This window comes from Chaetura pelagica, unplaced genomic scaffold (genome assembly GCF_000747805.2).
Source record: "Chaetura pelagica isolate M959 unplaced genomic scaffold, ChaPel_1.0 scaffold11, whole genome shotgun sequence".
Taxonomy (NCBI): domain Eukaryota; kingdom Metazoa; phylum Chordata; class Aves; order Apodiformes; family Apodidae; genus Chaetura; species Chaetura pelagica.
Genome location: NW_009952694.1, coordinates 1,232,515 through 1,245,032, shown reverse-complemented (window position 1 = coordinate 1,245,032; position 12,518 = coordinate 1,232,515). Strand labels below are relative to the sequence as shown.

Genomic DNA, 12,518 nt, shown 5'->3' with positions numbered 1-12,518 from the left:
ACCTTGTTATGATGGGAGGTATATATTTGCCTGCCTTAGCTTGGTGGGTTATAAAATTACAGTGGGTAGTACCTCATTATCACAAACCTACAATTGCCATTGTTCAACTTTCTTCTGTTACAGGAGAGTTTATTTTAATTGTTACACTTTTAAACTTGGACTCAAATTGGAGCATAAGTCAAAGATTTAAGTCTATCCATAAGTGCTATTTTCAGTGCTGGTGAGGCACAAGAAGTCCAAGGTGTATTCAGAGTTTACAGAGTGGTGTAATAACCCAGAGGGACAGGGGTATTAGTACAAATTAGTACAGTACATTAGTACAAATGTTGTTAATGTACAACTTCAAAGTTGAGAACTCAAAGTCTTTCATGTGATTCTACAGCAGCTTCGGTTTGTGCTGAAACTGAATGTTTGACATGTACCTTTTGTGCAATGTTTAGAGATTTTGGAACACTTTATGGTATTTTATTTCACACTGAAGCAATATTCTTGCCCCTTTTAAAATATAATAAAGGGTTTTAAAAATAAAGCATCTTTCTGCATTGTTCAGTAAACCTGCCGGATGAACTGTGACTCCATAAAGTTTAGGAACTCATTTATTATGCTGCTAGATCAGACACTGCATTTATTCACACAGTGCATCTCTAAAACCTAGCTTTCATTAGAGCTGTGGGGAGGCCCAGTCTTTCTCCCTTCACTCGAGAAGGTGAAGCTCAAGAAGATAATTAACCATGAAACAATGAGGAGGCTTGCTGGGTAAGCACTAGTGTGAAAACAGTTACTCCTCACAAAAGAGAGGAAATTAGCTGGCTGGATAGAAAAGGAAGTGTCAGACTGGAAGACTGAAAGGACTGCCAGCACAAGTAGATAGCTCTATGCATCATTAATGCCATTTTTTAAACACTTAAACTTCACTGCTTTCTAAATTTAAATGCATTTATATACTATGTGTTAGGGGAGGTTAATACGCCATTTTAAAATAATTTCTCTTAAACTTTCCATTTTCACATTTCACCAGCTTTGGTCACCCTTCCCATGTATGAAAAAATCACTGCTTCTTAGTATTGTATTCTTGTTTACAAAGGCAGTGTAAACAGAGCGTTCTAAACAGATTCAGTTTACTCATTGTATTTTACAAACACATTATTTTACATTAATACAGGTATTTTTATGAGTGGAAAGTTTGTTTTGATTTTGCTGTTTCACAGAGTAAAGACTTATGATGTGCGTTTCCTTTCAAAACTTCCTTCTTCTTGAACAGTGTTCCCTGAAGCAGCCACATTTTTTGGCAGAAATTCAGTTATATGCTATGCCAAAAGAAATAGAATAAACAAACACTGCTTAATGCAGCTGTCTAGGTAATTTACATATTACTGCACAGCAAACATGAAGACCTGAATATGGATTAGAGCTACAGTGATGACACAAATGTCTTATATATAGGAAGAAATGAAATGCTGATCATCACTGCTAATGATTACGTTATTATTTAATATGTATTATAGTACCTCTGACACATAAATGTATGTACCTATTAAAATATTAAGTAGCTGTATTTACTGTATTTTCTTTATATCTTACAGAGAAATGTGCTAGAAATATCTTGGAAAACTGTTAAGCGGGTACATTTTTCTCATGGTGAAAGCAAACTATCTAAATGACCACATCCTGGTCCTTGGAAATTGTGAAAAAAGCAAATACGATGAAAAACCTCTAGGCATTCCTAAAAACGTCTTTGCTATATACAAAATAATATAGTACAGGAAGGCCTTCAAATTTGCAAGTTCATGTGCTCTCAAAAAGCATCTGCCATGTTGGGTGAGAGGAGGAGTCCATTCAGCTGAGTCCATCTGCTGTAGTGGCCAGCAGTGAATGCTTACAGAGAAGCTAAAAAATCCTCGAACACACAGAATGGTATAGAAGCTGCCATCCAAAATTTGAGAAGGCAGTCTGTGGGGACTTCCAGAGCTGGAATTTAATAAGCATTAATTGATGTCTCCTCCATCAATTTGTCTAATTACTTATTGAACTCATTTGTATTTTTTTTATCCATAACATCCTGTAGGAACAAGTTTCAGTTTTATTGTGCACTGCATGAAAATAGGCTTCCCTTTGGACTGTTTTAAATCTCCTGCCTAAAAATTTCATTGGATACTTTTTACTTTGTGTGTTAAGAAAAATACTGAATAGTTGTAACCTATTTATTTTCATGCATTTTTAGAAGTTTTTTATTGTATTCCTGTCTGCTTACAGCTGATGCATCTGCTAGAACATCCTATAATATTGAACAATGAAACACTGATTATGCATATACTTACTGAAGATCCTGCAAATACATTTCCATAATGGCTGAAAGATTGGGACCCTGTAATCCAGTTCAGAAGACACTTGTAAGATGGAAATAACTGCTGGACAAGCTGTTAGAAAAAATGTTTCTTCCTTTCTTTCTAAAAAATATTTTGTTTAAGAACTCTTGAAAAAAATCAGCAAATTAGATTCAATTACAGTTCTATACCATTCCTAGCAGAACTGGGGCCATAAAAGATGCAGTACAACAAGTCATTAAATTAATGAAAAAAATCACAAGTTTGTGACTTCCTCTTAACTCTAAAACTGATTATTCCTGAAAATTTGCTTGAAGATGTTATGCATCATACAATTCTACAATATGTTTAAGGAGCAGGGAATATCTTTTTATCAAAGCTGTGGAAAGTGCTTTACTCACAATCTTTTGACCATTATGTAATTTGTAGCACAGAAAAAAAAGATTAATAGATTGACACATGGTTGGTAGAATATGTATTTACTAATACTGTAGTTATCTATAAATGCAAAGAAATTAGGAATGTTAGATACACCATCAATGAGAGTCAAATGTTATTACCCGTGAGAGACAGGACAGTATTTTCACAACCATTGGTTGAATTAGAGAAATGTATGATAAACTGGCACATTTGAAGGCCTTACTGGCATTCTAAATCTCTTGCGGTCTGTAAACAGCAACCATTTTAAAAAATCTGATCAGCAGAGAAGTATTACCAACTTTCTACCAGCCATAAAATTCCCTCACCCAACTTCAAAACAGCAGCAGTCTGAAACAGTCAACAGTAAATCACCGAGTAACAGAAGGCTCTTCCAGCTTTATGTATGAGCACAGAATCTCCGTAGAACCCCAAAATAAAAAATTTCCATCTTCTCACTGGTAATACAGCACCACTGACCAGCCTTGAAAGTTTCTGAGATGTAACAGTTTAGAATGTTTAAGTATGTGGATATAATCATAGAATCACACAACCATTTTTGGTTGGAAAAGAACTTTAAGGTCTTCAAATTCAAACATTTGCCTAGCACTGCCAAGTCCACCACCAAACTGTGTTTCTAAGCACCACATCTACAGGTTTTTTAGATACCTTCAGGGATGGTGACTCCACCACTTCCCTGGGCAGAGTTTCTTGCAAGAATGTGGTGCATATAACTAATCCCCAATTAAAATCTAATAAAAATTAAGACTATGTTCAGCATTTCCATAACTTCTGGATTCTACAGATAATTCTCCATGTCACAAATCAGACATGCAATTCTACCCAGATGCTCAAAAACACATGCACTTCATGTTCCAGGATGGTGCATCACATCACAGACTCTACAATCAAGTATCAATTCAACTTAAAAATATAAACTTTAGGGAAACACTGAAGTGAGAAGTCTTCCATGATGAAATTCGAGTAAAGCAAGATAACTGACAGAATTCAATATGAGCAATCAAGATTGTACTGTCATAACACTATGAAGAGGTCCAATATATATATAAAAAAATATATACTTGGAATATATAATGAAAAAAATAATGATTCGTAAAGGTTCAAATATAAGCCATTAATTTCTTCATGAGCACCAGCACATGTAATAGGTGTTCAGTGATTTACAATATGTAGTGTGTCTTCCTCAGCCAACTAAGTTAATCATCCCTCAGTAATTTGCTGTATGAGGCATTTCTGATGAACTTCTAAATTTTACGCAAGATTTTGGCTAGATCCCACCTTAAAAACTAATGGTATGTGATAAAATAAGAATCCTTAAAAAAGCAAGTTTTTGTTTAGTGATGCTATCTAACAAATAAATAAACCATGACAAATTCACTTCTTAACTCTAAAGGCAAGTTTTCAGTTGTTTGTTTTTTTTTAAGCTTAGAAAAAATGTCAGTCCATGGCTTGAAAAATTACTGCACTGCTGAGTTAAATATAGGGAAGTGAAAGGAAGACACCATCCATAACATTATTAAAAACTGTTTTCCTAAAAGTATCACAGAAAGAGTTAAAAAGGAAAAAAAATTATGAAGATACCAGATCACAAGCAATATAGTATTTCTAAACAACTTATTTTTTGAAGTTCATTATACAGACTGAAACCAAAAGGAAGCTGGAAAAAATCTAAACAGAGCTTTAAGCAGGCTCTTTCCCACCTAAGAAAGAAGGTGGTGGAAAAAAGATAGGTGTGGGGTTTTTGTTTTGTGTTTTTTTCTTTAAGTGAGCTGTCTTATAATTGCAGATTTTCCCAAGTCCTTGCAACTCTAATTAAAATGTGGTAATTGGTTATGTTACCTCAATTACCATGATGTATGGACATTGATGCAAAGTGACACGAATTGAATCCCTTGGGTGTTATACCCCAAGGCCATCCCATTTATTGTGGCCTTATTGTTTTCAATTATGTGGCTTGATGTGCAGCATATTTTCAAGCCAACACAGGGGTTTTGCTGGACATACAGTGTACACGTGGGGTGATTCAGGACAACAAGAGAGATAAAACTATTATTTTTTTTCATGAAACATAGCAATGAACTTTGTGATCAGACAAATCAATATTTAATATATTTTCAGGACAATGTGAGAATTACAACACCTTAACCCAAATTGCCTTAGCTCAAAATCTCAATTTTAAATGCATGATTATTACTGTCCTTTCAATAATTAGCCCTCTCTGTTAAATAAGAAAAGAGATTGTATGCTCCATGAAACAGATATGTTTCTCATTTAATGAATGAATAGTCTAGAGGAAAAGCGGTTTCTCCAGCTAGGAAATAGGCAGGAATACTGAATTGCAACACAAGAGCTGCAATTCAAATTGCAACTTAAAAGTTAAAATCCATTGGAAGCCACAGTTTTGTCTCTCCCTCAGCCATAGAAGTAGAACAGTTTTATATATTCCAGTAATGGTAAAACTGTCCCAGAAAAATGAATTTCCGTGGTCATCTTATAGCTTTCTATATAGCGCCTTATATGACCTGGACAGGACATCGCCAAACTGTGCACATCTGTAGCTGCTGGAATAATACACCGAAGGTAAACACAACTTTTATTAGGTATACCACTGGCTGAGCAAGAGATTAAAAAACAAACAAACAACAACAACAAAAAAACACACCATAAAATAACTTACTACTTCCATCTTTGACTTAACTGTTGTAAACTTGTGTGCGCAACCATGACTGAGTCTGTCCCAAAACCTTTTTTAACTGTTCAGCCTTTCAAGTAGATCAGACCCTTTAAAGGAAGGTGCATAGTGAGTTAAAACTTCTCCAGCTTTTGAGCAGGAATGGCTTTAATTGAATGAAGATTGTTGCTATTGCTGTTGCAATTGCTTGATAGACTCCTTTTTCTTTTAAGATGATTGCCAGCAGGGTCTTGTTAGGCAAACTATGAGGCATCAGTGTTATTGTGAAACTAAAATGTAGGTGATGTACAACATTATATCAGCAAACTGTGGAATGACAAATCTGGGGGAAAAGAATTTACCACAAAAAAAAGAGGGGGGAAATAAAACCCTTTTTTGCTATAACAGATTAGGACCACTTCCAGTAACAGACAAGTGTCCTATTATTGTTTAAAAGAAATAATTGGTTTTGTCACTGTATGAATACTTCACTCTTTATAGCTAGATTAACCTACTGAATCTAACAAAATTTCATTCTTCTGGAGTGATTCTTATTGATTATTTCATATTCCAGACATAACTTCTGGTTTATGAGAAGGACATCTTTTACCAGGCTTTCGGCTTTTTGCTATTTGTAAACCTAAACATTGCTGAAATCCATCAATGAAGCCAAACAATTCAAAAGAAAAAAAAATATGCTTTGTGGGTAATTTCAGCATACCTCTGTAGTGCTATATGTGGCCCAAATAAATGACTGAATATAAAGAGGGGCAGAAACAGGACAAAAGAAGATCCCAGGACACAAACTAAGAAGACAGTAGAAGATGCAGGTGACTCTTGTACTTATATGAGGTAATAAAATCGTTTAGGCTATCTTTTTTACTGTTAGCAAGTCAGATGCTATGAATGAGTCATATGCAATTGGGGTATAAAAACATTTTGTTTGTTTTCATAAATTACAGTATTTTGTGGGCAACCACAAATAAAGACTTGTTACCAAGGGATACACTTTATGTGCCAAGACTGGCACACCATCAAATACCGAGAGATAGGGAAGCAGAAGAAATGGTCCTGGTACCTACCCAAGAAATAACTACACAGGAACTGAGTGAAAAGGAAGGCTAGAACATGCCAGCTCCAGCCAGGAAAAACAAAGAAACCTGAATCGTGCAGTGACTGGAGCATCTTTAAATGTTGAGAATACAGACATTTTTACCAACATGACAAACTTGTAGATAGTGCCATACTTCAAAGAATCATATTTATATCAACAAGCCCAGGATGAGAGGTTCCAAAACAAAACAGGCCATGTTAAAAATTAAATGAGCATCATGATAGCTCCAAATGGCTTCCATTTCCCAGCAGAAAGAATGATACACCCCCTTCCTGGGGAAAGTAAGCTCAGCCCAGCAAATAACTCCAGACTACCTCAGACAAAGAGGGAACAAAGCAGCAGTCCACCTTGTGAAGTTCCAAGCATCCAGATATCAAGCAAGGTACCATGCTCATATCCTCACCATGCCTCAACTGCTGATTGATTGCAAACCCAAACAAAACCATAAGATTTATTTCACTCCTGCTGTAAGAGTAGTGCCAAGCTGTAATTAGCTCCTAACAGTTTATTTAGACTAACTGCAGGTACAAACATCAAACTGCTTCCACACAGCAACTGCCCACATGCAAAAGGAGATAATATGCTTTCACTACAGTAACTTGGACCTCCGTTCAGCACTCTCTGAGTTATCTCACAAATGCAACTTCTTTCTGTACCAAGCTAAAGAGAAAAGATATACTTACTACAAGGAAATGGTAGGGTTAGTAGATGAAAAAGGCAGTTAATAATCTTTGTGGTACTTTACCTCTGAGAGAAAAACTGTAGAAGCCCAGTCCTATCTCTCCTGGGCAGTTACAGACCCAATGGATACTCAGCCTCTAGCAACTAAAATTCAGGATTCTGAAAACTAGGTGTGTTTTCTTTTTGGATGTTGCCCGATACTGCACACTTTTGTTTTTTGAAACTCCAAAATTAAAATATTTTTTTCCTACTGCTGGTCAGCTCAGAGACAGGCCCCTTTTGACTTGGCCTGAAAATCCATTCAAGGCTTGTTCCTTTTATCAAGTTCCATTTCTATTTCAATACCTAAAGCCAAGCAGGCAGAGGAGCACTCCTACTTTATAACATTTGATAAATGTAGGCAGGCAACAGTTTTTTATTACCTTCAATTGTTCACTTCTCCACTGCATCCTCCTCACTAACTCATTTTTTGTCTCATTTAGACTAACAGTATTTTCAGTCAGGAACTGCTAATGTTTCTGAACAGCACAGTGTATAACTTCATACAACACTACCAGAACTGAGCAAGAGAATTACAGCTTGTGTTATATTTGTAAAGGAACTTGAACAAAAAGAAGTCAAAAGTAGTATTTCACTGTTAGCTGGATAATTGTTAGGAAGCAAGTAAGTGTCAAGGATTTTTCCTGTTATTTGCTTGATATCAACCTAAAAAAACTATGTAAGAAGAATTCTCAAATCTCATCAAGGGTCTTCAGCATATGCACTACATAGGGTTACCATTGCTGTCAATATAGCTGCAGTATAAAGACTTCAGCACTATGATAGCAGCACAAAACATGCTGAGCCAATTCATCCATTACTGTCAATGGTGTTACAGTAGGGATTATTTTGTTTCCCCCATGGTTCATTGTTTAAACGTAGATACTGCTTTGTAATACAGTTTTATGCTGTAGAAAATCTGTCTAATTTATGCCACTTAATGGATGGTTTAAGCAGACTGCTATTTTGCCTCTTAGGAAACACTTCCTTGAGATAAAAGCAAATTAATGCATTTTACTTATATTCAAATAACAGAGGATCATATATTAATCACATACGCATGGGCCCAGTTCTGCTAGGTACTGAGCAACTTGGCACCAGGAGAAGATTGTTTTCCTTGCTTGACAGGATCAAATCTGATGTGACTAAATATGCAGCAAACAGAACATGCGTATTGTGAATTTACCATATTAATCGGTTTTGTCCACAGAACACAATGATTTGGGAAAAGCTAAACTTTCTCTTGTTGGCAGCAAAGGCTAGGAATGGCTGCTTCAGTCAGAAGAAAACACTCTGAGATTAATGTGTATGTCTTGCACTAAAAAAGTGTCTCTCATGAAACCAACATGGAATCTTTTTAAAGCAAGCATCACTCACCAAGTCTTCTTCCAGTTTCTTCTGTAGCCTTCTTTGCCACTGGACAGCTTGCATGACAATGGCTTCCCACCTTCTCTCGAGGTTTACAATTATCAACTGCATGGATTGGTGATCCGCATTTAGGTTGCAGGTCTCCTGGTCATCCAGGAGGTGCTGGCATAATCTCAGCACGGAGGCTACCCCACGACGTCTCTGTTTGATCTCACAGCATAGAGACTACAGGACAGACACACAACAGATGTCAGCATGGAAGATTTTTCAAATTGAAACATTAACTATTATCTGATATTTAATGGTGCCCAATTCCTATCTTATAATAGATTTTTTCAGCTCTTCCGTAAATTCTCATAGTTGGCTACAAAACTTAGTGTTTCTTTTTCAAATGAAATAGCACCAAAGAGTAAAGCTACTTTCAGTCTTCTTCAAACAAATGCCATACATAGCTAACTGTCTCAACAATGCTGAAAGCTTTATGGTTATTCTTCTTCTTTTTTTTTTTTTTTTTCCATTCAACTGGGACACATCTGAAATTAGTTACCCTGACAGAAATCAGCTTCAGAAATCCCTCAGGAAAAAACTGGGGGGAAAATTGTAATCATGCAATGAGACTATATTTATGTGTGTGTGTGTGTGTGTGTGTGTGTGTGTGTGTAGAGCAAAAATTAGAAATTATGGGTCATATGGACCCTCTCAGGGGATAAACCATAAAGAAGGAGAAACTTTGGTATAAAATTATTTACAGATGTTTTTCGTTATCATAAAATATTTCCAGGGTAGTTCCGTATTCAAGTAAATGTAGGAATACTATGGTAACTGTATCCTTCCTCAAGATGAGTTATTCACTGCACTTATTTCATCATACTTATTCCAGTGTTATCAAGAATCCTGTCTGACATGAACTGCATGATGGGAAACAATTGCTAAGCCTTAATATTGCTGAATATTGATGGCAGCCAGGATATGTTGGTTCCTCTCCAGAAACCTAAGTAACTAACTACGCTGAGAATTGCATTGAACAGCAATATAAATAATGCAATGTATGTGCCAAAATTAAAGAGAGATCTACCACCTGAAAGCAGTTCATGGCATGGATTGTTTTAAGCATAGCTTTATCCACAATCACACTCTACCATAATTCAACATCAAATCAGGATTATATTAACTCATAATGCATTTTATTAATAATAATATCTATGAAGCTTGAGTACAGAAGGCACAGACACATCTAAAGGTGACTGCTTCAGCCCAGCTTCTGAGATCCTACACTTGTACAGCACTGCATGCTTCAAGTATGCAACTGTTATCACAGGCCTGCGCTACTCCTGATTTTAACAGAATTGCGCTCTACAAGTGGGAGCTTTCCAGATAATTTAAATTGTAACTTGCCAACATCTGATTCCCTCTGTGGGATGCCACAGATGAAAGTGCATGACCCCACGAGAAAATCTGAACTATCATCTTTTTTGAAGACAGGTATTTGCCTTTAAGCTTTCAGTTGATCATAATAAGCAAACAAAAATAACAAACAAACCCACCAAATCTCTCAAAGCTGTTCACAAGCATTAACTGATAAAAAACCAATTTTATTAGCTAAACAATAACACTCTATAGGAAGGGAATTTAAGTTCCAGATTTTTTTGTTTAAAAATTGGGTTTTTCAAATATTGTACCTCAAAGGAGTATTTTGCTGCAAGAAGTATGTGTTTGATCAATAGTGCTAAGCTGAAAGTCTGAAGCAAAACATTGGTGTACACATCTAAAAATAGGTATCTTTTCTTTGCCTGTGGATAATGTGCAAGTGATTTTTTTTTTAATTCAAAGCCTTCAAGAAAAATTATGATTAAACCCACAAACAGCTGAACTACTAATCTCCTTTCACTGCCGCAACGGCCTTTCTCACAGTTAACAGATTACTTATTAATCAACAAGGGTAAACAAGACAATGTAATCTCATTTAAAGCAAAAGTTTTAGTGTCTAGAAGTGTTTGTGTTCAAAATGTGAATCCTGATAAGGGTTAATTAGAAGACGTCTGAAAATGATTAAGTACATTTCATTGTAAAGTACACTGAGTAGTATATCAGCAGGTGGACATTTCATACAGATGTTCCACTTATCGATATAATGCATTTTATAGCTATTTAAATTACCCTAACTCTATAATAGCTGGAATTCTATTACTTCTATAATGACAGAACCCTGTACCTTTAATATTTCTGAATTTTAAATAAGGTGAATGACAAATTCCCAAACCACTATTTATGGGAAAATATGACCAAGAATTTTATTATTCAATTTATAGCAGAGCTGCATGTTCACTTATGTTTCCTGCACTTGCCCTTATTTATTTTCCTAGAGTTCATTACTAGTTCCCCATATAGTTCCTGATGCAACCACCACATTTGGCACATTTCCTTTCTGATGCTATTCATTAGCCTAACATCACATTTGGAAATAAAAGCCAACCAACCAAACAAACCAAACCAAAAATTCTACCTGAAGATGAAGTCTGGATTTTTTAAGTCAATGTTCTTATTTTACATAAGAAAAATAGCTAAGCAATTTTTGTTTGTGGAAGTGATGGTGAGTTTTGTCCTGGTGGCAGATCTATGTAGATCTGCATTAACTTCATGGAAGTCAATATACAGCTCAGAATCTGACCCAAAGCATTAACTGAGCTTAATCTATCTAATTACATCATCTCCTATAAATACTGTTCTTTTTTGATACAATGCCATATAATATGATGAGGCAAGGAGTATTTCGTTCATAAGCCATTATATAGGAGTTGAAGTGAGGCCTTTACATTGTGTTATCTGAAAGCATAGCTACAGCATCCAAGTCCTTTCTAATTTGCATCAATTTTACACCAGCATAATAACAGTAGCTTTAGTGAAGCTATTTCTGATTTACATGGCTGTGACAGTACAATTAGGCCTATGGCACTTTTGTTTCAATTTTATTACATGATATTATGGTTAATACTAAACAGGACAAGAATGTGGTTGTATCTAACAGGGTGTTGAAAGACTTGGCTATAGCAACAATACTTTACAAGTCAGAGAACTTAATAATGTAAAGACATCTTTAAACCCTATATGATAGCACTAGCAATAAGGGATCTAAGCAGTATGAGATTCTGGCATACAGTGTCCTAAAGGGTTACAGTAATTGCCTGTGTCCTATGACATGACATCTTACACTGTTGTATATCCATCCATGTTCTGCTACTGTTAAAATAACGTCTGTATAAAAACCTGTCGATACAGCAATTGTACAGGCAAAGTATGCTTCTAGCAACAGTTACTTTAATTATTTGCAAGGTACTTTCACAGTGAGAACTGAAAGCTATAATTCATTCTTAATTTTAAAAAGTTATTATTAATTAAATAAATAAAAAGAAAGATTATGAGTATCTCTACTGAGGCTTGGGCCAACTGGTCTACAGTTGCTACAGTGAACTTCTGGGTACTTGATGTTCAGAAACTGAGCTAACAGTAGACAGAGGCACATCGCTTTGGGTTGCTTAGTCTCCTGCATGTACAGAAGATTTACTGAAGTATAGATTAAGAGATCAGATACTTTTGATTGTGCCTCCTCACACCATCATGCAGCTGTTGAGCTGTGGTAACTGTAAATACAACCCAAAACTTTACAAATGTGGGAGAAACACATTCACTCAAATCATTTGCATCAAGATGTAAATGAATATATTTGAATTTTTTGCTGCAGGCAATGAGTACACACAGTAGCTACAGCTGCTGTGTAGGGATTTGACTTTGTGTTTGAGTCCTTTGCTTTGCAACAGATATCCTGATAACATTGAGGTGTTATTAATGATAATGTTATTATGAGTCACGGTTTCCCATACTGAGG

The 12,518-nt window shown here is 35.7% G+C and overlaps 1 protein-coding gene across 1 annotated transcript in view; it reads right to left on the bottom strand.

The window, feature by feature from the left end:
* The window catches only part of AKAP6 (A kinase (PRKA) anchor protein 6), a 239,156-nt gene that overhangs the window by 17,165 nt on the left and 209,473 nt on the right, over window positions 1-12,518 (bottom strand). The window contains exon 12 of the mRNA XM_009993930.1: window positions 8,645-8,860. Coding sequence (XP_009992232.1) covers window positions 8,645-8,860 — 216 coding nt within the window. The remainder of the gene's footprint in view (window positions 1-8,644; window positions 8,861-12,518) is intronic.